The sequence below is a fragment of the Dromiciops gliroides genome, chromosome 3 (genome assembly GCF_019393635.1).
Source record: "Dromiciops gliroides isolate mDroGli1 chromosome 3, mDroGli1.pri, whole genome shotgun sequence".
In the NCBI taxonomy this organism is placed as follows: domain Eukaryota; kingdom Metazoa; phylum Chordata; class Mammalia; order Microbiotheria; family Microbiotheriidae; genus Dromiciops; species Dromiciops gliroides.
This window is the reverse complement of record NC_057863.1, coordinates 669,698,958-669,714,723: the sequence shown is the minus strand read 5'-3', so window position 1 is coordinate 669,714,723 and position 15,766 is coordinate 669,698,958. Positions and strand designations below refer to the sequence as shown.

The following is a 15,766-nucleotide window of genomic DNA, read 5'->3' as shown; positions in this document are numbered from 1 at the left end:
TCTATTCCATTCACATTGGTTCTTTCTCTAGTATCAACTGACCATTTACTCTGGGAGAAGGCCTTTCCTCAATCACTACTTTCATATGGTTTCTCAATATTATATATTCCTCAATGTTGAATAAGTCCTATTTAAACACAGGCAAATATTCAGTTACTCAACAAGAATTAGTTATTATTGTTTTGATAGATTATATATATATATATACATATATACACAGTGTTTTTAAGTTTTGCTAAGTACTTTAAAATGTTATTATCTCATTTTTACTTAATACTGTAATACTACATTTTACCTTTACAATATTGAGAGGTAGATGGTGGTATTATCATTTAAAGATGAGAAAACTGAGGCTGACAGAGATTAACTATTAACTTGCTCAGTGTCAAATAGCTGGGAAAGTTCTGAGGCCAGATTTGAACTCAGTTTTTCCTAATTCCAGGTCTGGGGTCTATCCACTGTGCTTCCTAGCTGACAGTTCCAACCAGCTCCCTACTATTCTTACATTCATCTCACAACATTTCTCTCAAGGATGCAGGTTTTGATTTCTATTAAGAGCTCTGGGCTCTCTAAAAGCCTTCCCACGTTTGCTATATTCATTAGGTTTATCTTTTGTATGAATTCTATTATGCCGAGTCAGCTGTGAGTACTGGCGGAAGGCCTTTTCACATTCAAAACATTTATAGGGCTTCTCTCTAGTATGAATTCTCTCATGCCTGGTAAGTTGTGCACTTTGGGGAAAGGACTTTCCACATTCACTACATTCAAAAGGTTTTTTCCCAGTATGTATCATGTGATGGCGTGTAAGGTGTGAACTGTGGCGGAAGGTCTTTCCACATTCATTACAATTGTATGGTTTTTCTCCAGTATGAATTCTCTGATGTTCGCTAAGTCCTGTGCTCAGGCGGAAGAACTTGCCACATTCCAAACACTTATAAGGTTTCTCTCCACTATGAATTGTCTGATGTACAGTGAGTTGTGTGTTTTGTCTGAAGGTCTTCCCACATTCATCACATTTATAAGGTTTCTCTCCACTATGAATTTTCTGATGTACAGTAAGTTGTGTGCTCTGGCGGAAGGTCTTCCCACATTCATTGCACTCATAAGGTTTCTCCCCAGTATGAATCCTCTGGTGCAGGGTAAGCTGTATACTCTGCCTGAAAGACTTGCCACATTCCTTACATTCATAAGGTTTCTCTCCAGTATGAATTCTCTGGTGTAGAGTAAGCTGTGAGCTGTGGCCAAAGGCCTTTCCACACTCAGAACATTCATAAGGTTTCTCTCCAGTATGAATTCTCTGGTGTTCACTGAGTCTTGTGCCTAGGCGGAAGGCCTTTCCACATTCATTACATTTATAAGGTTTCTCTCCAGTATGAATTCTCTGATGTTCACTAAGGCTTGTGCCTAAACGGAAGGATTTCCCACATTCATTACATTCATAAGGTTTTTCTCCAGTATGAATTCTCTGATGTGTAGTAAGTTGTATACTCTGGCGGAAGACCTTCCCACACTCATTACATTCATAAGGTTTCTCTCCAGTGTGAATTGTCTGATGTGCAGTAAGTTGTGTACTCTGTCGGAAGGCCTTCCCACAGACTTTACATTCATAAGGTTTCTCTCCAGTGTGGATTCTTTGATGTTGAGTAAGCTGTGAACCATGACGGAAGGCCTTTCCACATTCGGTACATTTATAAGGTCTATCTCCAGTATGAATTCTTTGATGTTGAGTAAGGTGTGAACTATGACGGAAGGTCTTTCCACATTCATTACATTCATAAGGTTTCTCTCCAGTATGAATTCTCTGATGTTGAGTTAGATGGGATCCATGGCGGAAGGCCTTCCCACATTCATTACATTTATAAGGTTTCTCTCCTGTGTGAATTTTCTGATGTTCAACAAGCCCTGTGCTCAGGCGAAAGACTTTAGAACATTCATTACATTTATAAGGTTTTTCTCCTGTATGAATTGACTGATGTTGAATGAGGTGTCCTTGCTGATAGAAGGCCTTCCCACACTGACCACACTCATAAGGTCTCTCTCCAGTATGACTTCTCTTATGCTGAATAAGACACATCTTCTGAAAGAAGCCTTTCCCACATTCATTACATACAAAAGGTTTCTTTTCAGTTTTCTCACTTTCATTGATGTCTGAATTGTTACTGAAGGATTCATCACATTCTTTAAATTTAGAAAATGTCTTTTTGGGGCATATTTTATTACATTTTCTTTTATCTGAATGTATTTTGAGGTTCTTTCTATGTTTATCATGTTTGCGGAGACTCTTTCCTGCTGATTCTCTTTGTTGTGCTAAAACAATAGATCCTGGACTCAAGCTTCTATCACATTGGTCATACTTATGGTTTCTCACTTGGCTGGAACTTTTCCTTTGGATACTGGGTTTTTGTCTGGAAGGCTTCTTCTTATCCTTTTGCTGTCTTAGTAACCTTATATCACTTGCCTGGTTTTCTCCCAATCTGGATATGAAAGAACTATTCTTGGTGAGTCTTTCCTGGGATGATTCTTGCACAGAAAGGCCCAGTTTTGGAGGTGAGGTCTTTGTTTCACACCTAGGATCCCAATCTGGAAAAAAAAAAAACACAACACAAAAATACCCTTTATTCAGCTAGTTTTACATGTAGTCTCCTATTTTCTGTCTCTTCCCTCAATAACTAGCGATCTTTGCATGAGAGAATGATGCCCCTACTACTGCCTTTTGGGACCAAGAAAAAACAAGTCAAACCAATTCAGCATGTGACATGAATTGGCAGACCAGTAGGCCATTAGTGTATTTTAAGGGATGCTAATTCAGGATCTAACAGCTTCTACATTAAAGGATCAGAGGGCATGGAATACGATAATCCAGAGAGCAAAGGAATTGGGATTGCAAGCAAAAATCACCTACCTAGCAAAACTGAGTATAATCTTTCAGGGGGGAAAATGGGACTTCAATGAAAAAGAGAACTTTCAGGTATTTGTGATGAAAAGACCTGAACTGAATAGAAAATTTGACTTTCAAATACAAGACCCTAGAGAAGCATAAGAAGGTAAACAGGAAAAAGAAATCATTAGGGATGTTAAAACCTTAAACTGTTTACATTCCTACATGAGAAGATGATACGTATAAATCATAAGAACTTTCTCAGTATTAGGGCAGATGATAGGAATAAATTTAAACAGAGGGCACAGGTGGGGAATTGATTATGAAGGGATGATATCTGTAAAGCATTTATTTTTTATCATTTTCCTTGTGGGGAAGTCAGGGTTGGGTGGCATGCCTAGGGTCGTGGAGTTGGTGAGTGTCTTGTGTCTGAGGCCGGATTTGGGCTTGGGTCCTCCTGGGTCCAGGGTGGGTGCTTTGTCCACTGTGTCACCTAGCTGCCCCATGATGACACCTTTAGGGTAAAATTGAGGGAGGAGAGGATTGCACTGGGAGAGGGGGAAGGAGAGAGGTAGAATGGGGTGAAATCTCACATGAAAGAAGCAGGAAAGGGCTTATGGAGTCAGGGGAGAGAAGGGGGAGGAGTGGGGCAGTGAATGAGCCTTACACTCATCAGAGTAGGCTCAAAGACCTTACTCTCACCAGAGTTGTCTCAAGGGGGGAATAACATACACACTCAATTAGGTGGAGTAATCTATCTAATCCTTAGGAGGGGAAGGGGATAAGGAGGGAGAAGTAAAAGAAGGGAGGGCAGAGTAGGGGAGGGGCAGTCAGAAGCAAAACACTTTTGAGGAGGGAGGGGTGAAAGAAGATAGAAAATAGAGTAAATATCACAGGGAGGGAGACAGTTAATAATAACTGTGAAAACAATTTTGAAGCAGAGGCAAGAGTAATGTAAGATGATGATGACTGATGGATTGATGGTGATTGGAGGAAGATGAGGACTGATTGATGATGAGGATCGATGGATGATGATGATAACAAAATGTATGGTGCTTACTTTGCTGGACATTGTGAAGAAAATTCTTTTGTCAGGTGTAAGATACTATATAAATGTTATCTATTACTGTTGTTGCAATAATCAACCTCATGGGTTTATGGTAAGGAAATCTCTCTTTAAAGTACCATATAAATGTAGCTTACTATAAAAAATGATGGGGGGCAGCTAGGTGGTGCAGTGGATAGAGCACCAGCCCTGGAGTCAGGAGGACCTGAGTTCAAATCCGGCCTCAAACACTTGACACTAACTAGCTGTGTGACCCTGGGCAAGTCACTTAACCCTCACTGCCCCACCAAAAAAAAAATGATGAGCAGGATGCTATCAGAAAGACCTGGAAGGACATGCATGAGCTGATGCAAAGTGAAATGTACTGTATACAAAATAACAGCAATATTCTGAAATGATCTGCTGTGAATGACTTGGTTATTTTCAGCAATGCATTCATCCAAGACAACTCTGAAGTTCTTATAAAAAATGCAATCCATCTATAGAGAGAGAACTGATGGTATCTGAATACAGATTGAAGCACAATTTTTTGTTGGTTCCTATATCTGAAGTTTTGTTTTCTGTCTGTTTTCTTTCACAACCTGGCTAATGTGGAAATGTTTTGCATGACTGCTCATATATAGCTTATATTGAATTGCTTGAGTTCTTGGGCAGGGTAGGGGGGGAGGGAAGAAGAAAATTTGGAACACAAAGTTTTTTAAAATTTGATGTCAAAATTTGTCTTTTACATGTAATTTGGGAAAATAAAATTCTAAATAGAAACTAAGGAATCCTAATTAAGGCTTCATTTATTTCCAAAAGCTATAATGAAAATATGAGCAATGGAATGAAGAACAAGACCTTACTCTGACAAAAATAGCTGCCATCTGAGTCAAATAGGGGACCTAAACAGAGTGCCAGTGAAGACTGGGTGGCTTGGACGAAAGCACCACAAATTAGGTCTTGTAATTTACCGTGAGCAAAGGAAAGGGGACAGCTGAACACAACTAATAAGATAATCCATCCGGGAAGCAGGAAAGACAGAAAGACTTACCAGGGGCAGAGGCATGCTGATCTGTCCGGTGCTGACAAGGAACCTCCCTCCACTAGTGCAGGCTGGGCCCTTCTCTGCCAGGTCTAGCCTTAGCTGCCTCTGTCACTGAGAGGCTAAGGGTATTGTTCAGGGTCACACACAGTATGGGTCAGAGGCAGGGCCTGACCCCAGGTCTCCCTGGATCTCTATACACCAGGTAGCACTACCTCTCTTAGCAGGAGAGTAGATTTAGGAGAACAAAGCCTTCTGTGGAAGGCCCGTCACGGCCTAAGATTCCTTCTACTTCCTCCACTTCCCAGCCCTCACACAACCCTTCTCTAGCACAGGCAGGAACTGCTGCCCACACACCTCCAGGCTCCCCGTTGTGAGCTGAGCCTTCCAGGGCTTCACAGGACACAACTTCCCTTGCTATGAGGCTGGATCTCCACAGAAGACCTTGAACTGTTTTATCACCTGTCTCTCCCTCCAGTCCTCTCTCTAACCAGCAAAACTCAGCCTGGAATCCCTCCGACTTACCCTCTCTCTAGCTCAGTGATGCTGGACCACCAGCTGCTGCCTTGCGGACCCTGTGACCCTGTCCTCCACGCCCAGCTGCCAGCTTACTTACTCCCATCCACCTCAACCCAAGGTCCCAGGGTCAAGCTCCAGACCCCCCACTCTTTCTACAGTAACCTATGGAATGCCTGCTCAGCAATGAGCAAACTTCTTTTCCTTTTAATCCTGTTTCTCCCTGTTTCTGTCTTCTGTCACTCAGAGACCTGGTCCTCTCCCCTTGCCACCTATTCCAGTACCCCCTGACTCCCTGGTCAAGGTGGGGGAGTAGGACTCCTCCATGCTCCCCATGGTCACTTTCAGATGCTCCCTCCGCCACCATCACTAAACAATCTTTCCCACTTTGAGGTTCATTCAATGCAAACAGATCGCCCACTCTGGATCCTGACAGGCCATTCTCTATGAAGTTCAGCACTTTGTCCATGGTCTTTCCACCTCAAATCTTTCCCTCATCATAAAGAAGTTCAACATACACACTGTTACTTCCTGAAGTATGCGACCTTCCCAGTTTCTCAAACTATTCTCCCATGGCCTACTCCTCCACTTGACTGTGGCTATACAGAAAGACAGTCATACCCAAGGTCCTGCCATCCCCCACCCCAAGTGTTTCACTTCCATAGGCAAGAGTTCAGCAGTTCTGTTGTCTGACCGCCGGTGCCTGATGACCCCTCACCCTGTTCTTTGACCTCACCAAGACCTCCCTCCCTTCACCTGTTTGTTTGTTTTTTCAGGCCCTCATTTCTCCCTGGCTACATTCTCATTCCTTCCCTGTTGTGACCCCTTGGGGGGTTGACCCAGGTCTATCCTATGTTCTCCTCTCAAGGTCCTTGCTACCCCTAAACCTTACAATGTAAGGTGCCCTTCTTCTTCACCCTCAGCTGAGAACCTCATCACATATTTCACTGAAAGAAAAATCTTGCCCCCTCGTCATCTGCCATGACTCAGACATTGTCCTCTGCTCTCTCCTACACTTTCCTGCTGTCCCCCTCATTCCCATCTTCCGCAGCTGACTGCCCTATCACCCTACTCTCCTGGCTCCAGCCTTGCTGCCTACAAACACACTTACATCTCCCCCATTCTCACAAAACCTGTCCTTGACGTGTAAGAAACAGAGCGATGCTCCAGAAGCCCCTCGCTTCCCCATGGCTGCACCACCATGATGGATGAGTAGACTTCTCTGCCTTCATGGCGTGATGCCGGGTGAGGAGGTGATCACCTCCACCATCACCACCCTCTCGCCATCTTCAGGCCTCTCCTCTTAGGCTGGCTGCCACATCGTGGCCTACAAACACACACCTTTCTCTCATCCTAAAAATCCCTCGCTTGAAACATCCATCCACAATAGACATCTCCCTTCTCAGACGTCCATCAGCTAGGGAATGGCTGAACACTCTGTGGTATACGGTGGTAATGGAATACTGAAATGACAAGCAAGGTGATTTCAGAAAAATCCAGAAAGACCCACATGAACTGATGCAAAGTAAAGTAAGCAGAGCCAGGAGAACATTGTACACTGTAACAGCAACATTGCAGGATGTGTGACTGTGAATGACTTGGCTCTTCTCAGCAATACAATGATCCAAGACAATACTATTCACATGCAGAGAAAGAACTGATGGAGTCTGAATGCAGCTCAAAGCACAGTATTTTTAACTTTCTTTTTTTGTGTTTTTTTTTGGGGGAAGAGTCTGTTTTCTTTTACAACATGACTGATATGTAAATATGTTTTGCAGGATTGCACATGTATAACCTATATCAAATTGCTTGCCATCTCAGGGAGGAGGAAGGGGAGAGAGGGAGAGAGGAAGGCAGAGAGGGGAGAGAGGGAGAGAGGAAGGCAGAGAGGGGAGAGAGGGAGGGAGCGGGGAGAGAGAGAAAACTCAAAATTTTAGAAAACAAATGTTAAATTTTTTACATGTAATTAGGAAAAATAATAAAATATTATTTTTAAAAAGATACCTCTCAGGGGCAGCTAGGTGGCGCAGTGGATAGAGCACCGGCCCTGGAGTCAGGAGTACCTGAGTTCAAATCTGGCCTCGGACACTTAACACTTACTGGCTGTGTGACCCTGGGCAAGTCACTTAACCCCAATTGCCTCACTTATAAAAAAAAAAGTTTAAAAAAAAATTTAAAAAAAAAAAGATACCTCTCCTTTCTCTTCTCCTCCCTTGTCAAGGCATCTATAAGAAGCACCTCCACTTTCTCCTGCCACTTTTTTTTTTTTGTGGGGCAATGGGGTTAAGTGACTTGCCCAGGGTCACACAGCTAGTAAATGTCAAGTGTCTGAAGCCAGATTTGAACTCAGGTCCTCTTGAATCCAGGGCCAGTGCTTTATCCACTGCACCACCTAACTGCCCCCATCCTGCCACTCTTTTTTTTTTTTAAAGTGAGGCAATTGGGGTTAAGTGACTTGCCCAGGGTCACACAGCTAGTAAATGTCAAGTGTCTGAAGCCAAATTTGAACTCAGGTCCTCCTGAATCCAGGGCTGGTGCTCTAACCATGGCGCCACCTAGCTGTCCCATCCTGCCCCTCTTTTAACCTGTCTCCAGTATGGCTTCCAGTGTCATCATTCCTCTGAATCTGCTCTCTCCAAAGTCACCATGAGCTCTTAGCTTCCACATCTAATGGCCTGTTCCTCAGCCCTCAGTCTTCATGCCTCTGTGCAGCCTCTGACACTGTCATCACCTCCATTTCCAGGGCCTGCTTATATCCTTGATCTCCTCCTCCCTGACTGTGGATCTTCTTCCAGGCCCCCCCAGGACACACCACAGGTGTCCCCTCAGGCCCTGTCCTCTTTTCTCCTTCCATACTATTGGTGATTGATCATCTCTGCTAGATTCTCAAAGTCGACTTAAGCCAGCCCTGACCTGACATCCAGGCTCTCCCTGCCAGCCCCCCATTACGCCTCTCAAGGGGGTGCTCTACAGACCCCTTCTAGCCAACGAGTTCAGATCTGACCCCCTTCCAAACCAGCACCAAGGTGTCATCCTCAGCCTCACCCGCTCCATGCTTGCTCTCCTCTGACGCTGTCGCCAGGGTGGGCGATGCAGGTCCTCATCGCTTGACGTTTGGGCCACTGCAGCAGCCCACACGTACTTCCACCCTCCTCGTCTCTCTCCAGTCCAGCCTAAGCTTCATTCTTCTGTCCAAGGTTCTTCCTGAAGTACAAATCGGACCATCTCCCCCTCCATTCACAAATCTCCAGGGGCTCCCGACCTCTGGGCTCCAAACATCCTCCTTCCCTTCCCCTTGCACCTTCCTCTGTGACCCTGTGACCCTGGCCTCCTAGAGAAGCCCTGGACCGGCCCGGGGCCTTCTCTCTGGCCATCCCCCATGCTGGAATGTTCTTTCTGCTCCGCTCCAGCTCCTGGCTTCCTACACATTCCAACTGAGGAGGAAAGGAAATGCCAAAATTGCATCTTCCATGAGAAGCCTTTCTTGCTCTCCCTCAATGGCCGTGTGTTCCCTCTGCTCATTCCTTTCTGATTTACAAGTGTTTTCAAATGGTCTCCCCCATCAGATTGGGACATCCTTCAGAGTAGGGACTGGCTTTTGCCTTTCTTAGTTTTCTAACCCTTAGCCCAGTGCCTGGCTCAAAGTAGGCACTTAATAACTGCTTGCTGACGGACTGTTAAGGGTTAGAGCTATTAAAGTTTAACCTGTCCAGCTGACTGAACCTTCTCCTTGAGAAAGCAAACCAAAGGACAGACACACCTCAAGACCAGCCTCCCCTAGCCCTCAAGGTGATCATCCCATTAAGTGTGGCTGCTGCCTGGGTGGCATCAAGGGGACAGAGATAACTCCAGAAGTTCTCCACTTCAAGCTTCACTCAAGCTTTCCCCACCCACAAAGGGAACTGGACACAGTCAGATGATCACCCCACTGGTCCCTCCACCATCAGATGTCTGTAAAAGTATTTGCTTTTCTCCTGCTTGAGGAGACAGATATCTCAGAGAACCATGTCTCTGTGCCATGCTATCTACCCTTGAGAGAAGTCTGACTTCTCTCTTGGTTGCCTTCCTCTAACTCCTAAATAAAATATTATTTTATTCTAAGTGTATTTGTGTGCAACAGGGTGTAATTGTTTAAAGAAGAATTCCTAAGGACACCCCTACCCCCCACTATTTCCCCCAATAACACTAACTAACCACAAAACACTCTTTACGGAAACCAAGACAGACCTAAAGAAATTGTAGAAATATTTATTGCTCTTGGCCAGGCAATGTCAATATGATGAAAGTGACAATACCATATATATTAATTTACTTATTCAGAGTTATACCATTCAAATGATCAAAAAAAACGCTGTTATACGACTCAAATGAGAATAAATTCCTCTAAATGAACAAAAGATCAAGAATTTCAAGGGAAATGCTGAAATAATGGGAAAGTCAGAGGGCCACTGAAATATATCTCAAATTAAAATGTCATATCATCCCCATCCAATTTATTTCCTATTGGTGAAAACAGAAAAGCCGATTGTGGAAGCAGACACAGAAGCAAACAAACACGATCATGCAGTTTGGTCAATACCAAAAACCCAACTGCAAGAAGAGGGCTCACTCGCCAACAAAAGTGTTAGGGAAAAAGGGAAAGTAGTCTGGCAGGAATGAAGTTTAGCTCAACAAATTCCCATGATATATCACCAAGAACTCCAAATGGATTTGTGACTTAGATAGAAGAGGACACATTGCAAACAAATTAGAGGGACAGGAAAGGAAAGAGTTTTTACTACTCTGGATAAGGGAAGGATTCATGACCAAACAAGAGATAAAAAAGAATACAGAAGACAAAATGGACAGTTTGGATTATATAAATTGAAATGAGAGCACATGGTCTCAGACTCACTCCCCTGCTCTGTTTTGGGTCTCCTTGAGACGACATGCTGTCTCTCTGGGAGACCACATGGGTCTCTTGGACAAACAAAATCAATGCAGGTAAAATTGCAAGAAAAACAGATAACTAAAAACAAAAATCTTTACAAGTTTCTCTGATGAAGGTCTGATATCTGACATATATGAGAAAAAGAGCCATTCCTGGGTCAATAAATGGTCACATATGATGTGAACAGACGGTTCTCAAGTGAATGGGAAAAAATAATTATTAATAATTGATCTCATGGGGGACCCATGGATCAGTCCTTTCTCTTCCCCGCCCCCCCCCCCCCCCCCCCCCCCCCCCGCCTCCAGAAAGTTGAGTTCTCCTTGAGAAACTTCATCAAAACTCATCTAGGACAAACTTAAGGGAACACAAGGAATTGAGATAGATTCTTTTGTCTAGATAGCTGAAGGACTGAATAATTAAACCACTCCTAGATAATGGATCTTGAATGAAGGATTTTTGCACTTCATTCCCAGAAGTCACCTCTGGAATTGATTTTAATATAGACCACCTTCCAGTCATGTGAACCAATAGATTTGAATAAGTCTAACCAATTAGATTTGTTTGATGTATAATGACCCAATTAGCTTTGATCAATGTATCTGCCTCTATCAAAAGAGGATAAAAACCCTTGGACAATGCCACAGGAGGGCTTTGGGGCATTTTCTGGGTCTCTCCTGGAATGAGGGCACATGGTCTCGGTCTCCGGCTCTCTCTTGAGTCTCCTTGAGATGACATGCTGTCTCTCTGGGAGACCACATGGGTCTCTCAGGGGCTTTTCTCCTGCTCCTGCTAACTGACATGGAGAAACTCTCTCTCTGCCTTCTCTATCACATGGCCTGGGACCGTGCGGAATTAGGGAGACACGTGGTCAATCCTTTACTGCTGTAATACTAACAAATTAATATATACTTACCTCAAACTGGTGTCGAGAGTCATTTTCTTTTTTGTTTTTTTGGTGGGGCAATGAGGGTTAAGTGACTTGCCCAGGGTCACACAGCTAGTAAGTGTCAAGTGTCTGAGGTGGGATTTGAACTCAGGTCCTCCTGAATCCAGGCCTGGTGCTTTATCCACTGCGCCACCTAGCTGCCTGTCAACAGTAATTTTCAATGCAACATGAAGAAACCCAAATTATCAACAACCATAGGGATGCTCCAAATAACTCTATTAAATGAAATACAAATGAAATCAACCCTGGGGTGTCGCCTCACACCCATCAGATTAGCAAAGATGATAAAAGGAAAATTGCTGGAGGAAGGTTATACCAATGCACTGTTGGTGGAGTGGTCAATCAGGCCAAGCCAACCCTTCTGGAGATCCATTCAGAACTAAACCCAGAGATTCACCAACCTGCATAAACCCTCTGACTCGGCAATTCTACCTCAAAGAATCCAAAGAACCCCCATTTACAAAGATATTGACGGCAGCACTTTTTGTTGTAGCAAAGAATCAGAGATGGAGCAGGTGTCCCTGATTGGGGCCTGGCTGAACACAGAACAGCCCATGAATGGAACAGATTATTATCACACCCTAAAATGAAAGAAGAGATGGTATCAGAGAATCCTGGACACATCAAGTGACCAAGGTGCTGAGCATCCAAGAGGACACAGAATGAAACCTACTATTCACCTCTTGACAAAGAGGTGACCGACTCGGGTACAAAAAGACGTCCACTTCTGGCCTCATTTGTTAGAAGAGTTTCCTTTTCCTTGATTGTTAATGGGAGAGGAGGGAAGATTTGAGGGAGAAAGGAAGGGCAAGAACTAGTGATCCAGAAAGAGGGCCCCGTCCTTAAAATGCAGGAACGATGACAAGCTTTCTGGACTGCTTTGTCTCCTTGGGGGGAAAGCCGACTGAGGAGGAAAGGAAATGCCAGGGTACTGCTGTTCTCCCAGCAAAGCCCAGGCTCAGGACTCAGCTCTGTGATAAACGGTGAGGAGACAAAGCCTTGGTTCAGAGAGGTTTCCCACCACCAGAGGAGACTACGCCTTGAGAGACCCCTTTGCCATCATATCTGAGCAAAGGTGCCAGGACAACAAGACTCAGCACTGGCAGTGTACGGAGGCATGGGCAAGGGTGGCAGAGATGGGCACAGGTGCGAGCCTTTCTGAAACAACGTGAAAAGGACACAGCCAGAGCCACAGCCAAGGGGAGTCACCCCTTCAGAGCCTGGTGCCTCTCTACCAGGAATGGGGCAGCCCCAGAGGCCGGACACACGCATGCAGCCAATGGTGTGGGGAGGGAAGGGCTGGGTTGCCCTGTCTCAGACAAAGTGCTCAGAAAGTTCATTGTCAGGAAAACCTTGTGAGGGTTTGGGGGAAGGGGAATGAGCCTGGGTAGGACCTGCTGAGTCTGAGGCCCCCAGGACACCCAGGTGGCCCATGAGCAGGGAGACAATGCAGCCTGGAAGTCAGCAAAGAGCTTGGCACAGGAGGGGCGGCCTGGAGAAGCATCAGCCCAGACACGAGCACCCCAGAGGGTCAGGGCCCAGGGGCCACCCACAGTAGCCAGGAACAAAGTTCTCTTGAGGCAGCGATCAGGGCTGGCCTTGAGGGGGAGAGTGGGGGCAGACCCTGGGGCCACAACGTGCTCACAGGAAGCCCTGGGGGCTCTGGCCTGCCAGGCAGTCTGGGCCCTTCCCAGAGGCCAGGGCGCATGGGCAAGGGGCTTCCCCAGGGGTCTCTGCCGGCCTCCTGCTGCCCAGGGGCAGGCACCTCACTCACCTGCACAGCTGCTTCCTGGGATCCCTCCCTCTGGTCTCCAAGGGGCTTCTCCTCGCTCCAGCTGCTCAATCACATCAGGTTTGGAACAGGCAAGTCCTGCTCAGGGGAGACAGGAGACAGGGTGAGGCTTGAGGGGAGGCCTTGGGGAGGCTCTTCGGGTTGTGTGTGGGGGGGTCCCTGGGCTGGCCCTGAGGAGACCCCGCAGAGGGAGGCCCACTATGGGGAGGCTGTCCTCATCTGGGAACAAGGAGCCTGGTGCCTGCCCATGCCCGGCACTGCCCAGGGAGGAAAGCCAAGGGGCGGCGGGGGTCCTCACCCAGGCAGACCAGGTGCCCGTAGTTCTCCAGCATCACTTCTCGGTAGAGCTCCTTCTGGGAGGGGTGCAGGTGCCCCCACTCCTCGGGGGTGAAGGTCACGGCCACATCCCCGAAGGTCACCGATTCCTGAAACACCCAAGACCGTGAGGAGCCCGAGGCCCCCTGGCTCCTCCCCCAAGCGCTGGCTCTGTCACCCGGACAACGGGCGGTGGGTCCAGGTCCCTCCCTGAACCACCGCCCCTCCCCTGAAGGAGCGGTCTTTGCTCCATCCACTGCAGGGCGGAGGGCCCCGGTGGTCACCCCCCCCACCTCCTCTCCCTCCTTCTCCCCTTCCCCTCTCGCCCCTCCCAGCCTCCTCCCCCAGGTGGACTCCCGCACTCACCAGGTGGGTCCCCGAGGTCTGCAGCATGGGCGCCATGCCTGGCCCCCTCCTCCGGGCCGAGGCCGAGCTGAGAAGGGAAGGGCAGCCATGAGAAAGACAGGATTGTGTGCCCACCCCCCCCCAGGGCACTGCGGAGGGGCACGGGGCAGGCCTCCCTGCTGGATGGGGCAAGGGAAGGAGGGGCATCCAGGCTGGTTGGGTGTGGCCATGGGAGGCAGGGCAACGGGGGATGCCCAGGGAAAGGGGGCTGGCTCTGGGGGACTCGGGTCTCCCCCAGGGCACTAGGGAGCTATAGCAGGTGCAGGAGGGAGATAGTGGGGGATGCCCAGGGAAAGGGGACTGGCCCTGGGGGGCTGGGGTCTCTCCCAGGGCACTAGGGAGCTATAGCAGGTGAGGGAGGGAGATAGTGGGGGATGCCCAGGGAAAGGGGGCTGGCTCTGGGGGGTTGGGGTCTCTCCCAAGGCAGCAGGGAACTATAGCAGGTGCGGGAGCAGGGCAGTGACTCACAGGGAGCCTGCACCTGGGAGGTCAGTCTGTCCCCTCACCTGGGGGTCACTGTACTGCCTGAAGAACTCCTTAAAGGGCTGCTGCCTGGACCCCGCCCCCCCAGTCTCCTCCCCTTCTCAAAGCCAGCTCCTGGCTCTGCACCTGCTCTCCCAAAGGGGGGGCGGGGAAGCAGCGAAGCCGCTGATTGGCCCCCGTCCTCGAGGATCGACCAATGGGCGTGTTTTCTCGAGGAGGGGCGGGGCTAAAGGCAATGCTGGAGGCGGAGCTAGGCGTCTGACTGCGCAGGCGTGGCTCCCTCTGGGTGGCGATTCTGGAAGTCCCCCCCACTCCACGCCTACTTTTCTTCTTTGTTGTCCTGGAGAACAGGTGCAGGCGCCATGACCCGACCCCGTTGTCCCGTCTTCTGCCTGTCTCCGGCCCTGGGCCCGGCTCCCACTTACCCCGCGCCAAGCCCTAAGGCTCGAGCCCTGGCGGTGGCTGAGTACGGAATAGAACCGAGGCTGCCAGGCTCGACAAGGACGGGTGCTGCCAGTTTGGGGACGGAAGTGCCGTTGCCATGGAGACCTCGCCGGAAACTCGGCCAGAGCCTCCGCGCTTTCCCTTCTGGGAAATGTAGTCCGCAGCCCCGGCTTGCGTGCTCCCGTAGAGTCCTGCCGGTTTCCATTGTCTCTGAGGCAGGGACCTACTGCGAACGTGTTTTCCCTAGCCAGGGCCCTAACCCGAACCTGCCCTGGACTTGGGCCTGGGTGTGGAGGTTGTTCGGAGCAGGTGTTTCCTCCTTGGAGGCCGAAGTGTAAATAATGTGGCCTCCATGTGAACTGGTTCCTGGAGAGTCTCTCCACTAGGGCAGATCGCAGCTCATTCATGGGTCCCCTTCTGGGCCACCTCTGCTCATCCTCTGCTCATCTGTTCTTGTCTCCTGCCTCTGACCGAATGCGGCAGCCGGGGCATGTCCCAGTCTGTCCCCACTGGACGCCCACAGTGACTCCATTAGACTGTAAGGTCCTTGAGGGCAGGGCCTGTCTTTTCCCTCCATGCCTGGCACACAGTAGGTGTTTATTAAATGCTAATTGAGTGACACACTGATTGATTCCTGCGTTCCTGCACCTGGCTGGGTTGTAAAGATGGGTCTTGGCACCTGGAGCAGCAAGCACAGGAATGTGAAGACCCTTTCTTCATTTCCTGAGCGAAGCCCTGCCCATGCCCTTTCCCTTAAGAATTGCAGAGCCCAGGGGGCAGCTAGGTGGTGCAGTGGATAGAGCACCGGCCCTGGATTCAGGAGGAGCTGAGTTCAAATCCGGCCTCAGACACTTCACACTTACTAGTGTGCGACCCTGGGCAAGTCACTTAACCCCTATTGCCCTGCAAAAAACAAAACAACAAAAGAATTGCAGAGCCCTCTTAAGTGCTTGTCCCAAAGGTGGGT

General features: G+C 48.1%; 1 protein-coding gene across 2 annotated transcripts; it reads right to left on the bottom strand.

Annotated features, from left to right (window-relative positions):
• Positions 1-241: 241 nt before the first annotated feature.
• On the bottom strand, positions 242-14,866 carry LOC122746396 (zinc finger protein 345-like). Of its 2 annotated transcripts, none has more exons than XM_043991968.1 (5): positions 14,379-14,866; positions 13,834-13,900; positions 13,451-13,577; positions 13,135-13,230; positions 242-2,580 (listed from the first exon to the last, which is right to left on the bottom strand). In XM_043991968.1, the coding sequence occupies exons 2-5, from the start codon at positions 13,867-13,869 to the stop codon at positions 527-529; spliced, it is 2,313 nt and encodes a 770-aa protein (XP_043847903.1). In that variant the 5' UTR covers positions 13,870-13,900; positions 14,379-14,866; the 3' UTR covers positions 242-526. The 2 variants fall into 2 exon arrangements, with proteins under 2 accessions (XP_043847903.1, XP_043847904.1); XM_043991969.1 differs by having other exon boundaries at positions 14,482-14,866.
• Between the last annotated feature and the right edge of the window lie 900 nt (positions 14,867-15,766).

Coding starts and splice junctions, on each gene's coding strand:
- LOC122746396 (XM_043991968.1), bottom strand. CDS start 13,869: ATGGCGCCCATGCTGCAGACCTCGGGGACCCACCTG. Junction 13,231..13,450: donor CGGGCACCTGGTCTGCCTGG/GTGAGGACCCCC, acceptor TCCCCTGAGCAG/GACTTGCCTGTTCCAAACCT. Junction 2,581..13,134: donor CCCAGGAAGCAGCTGTGCAG/GTGAGTGAGGTG, acceptor TTTTTTTTCCAG/ATTGGGATCCTAGGTGTGAA.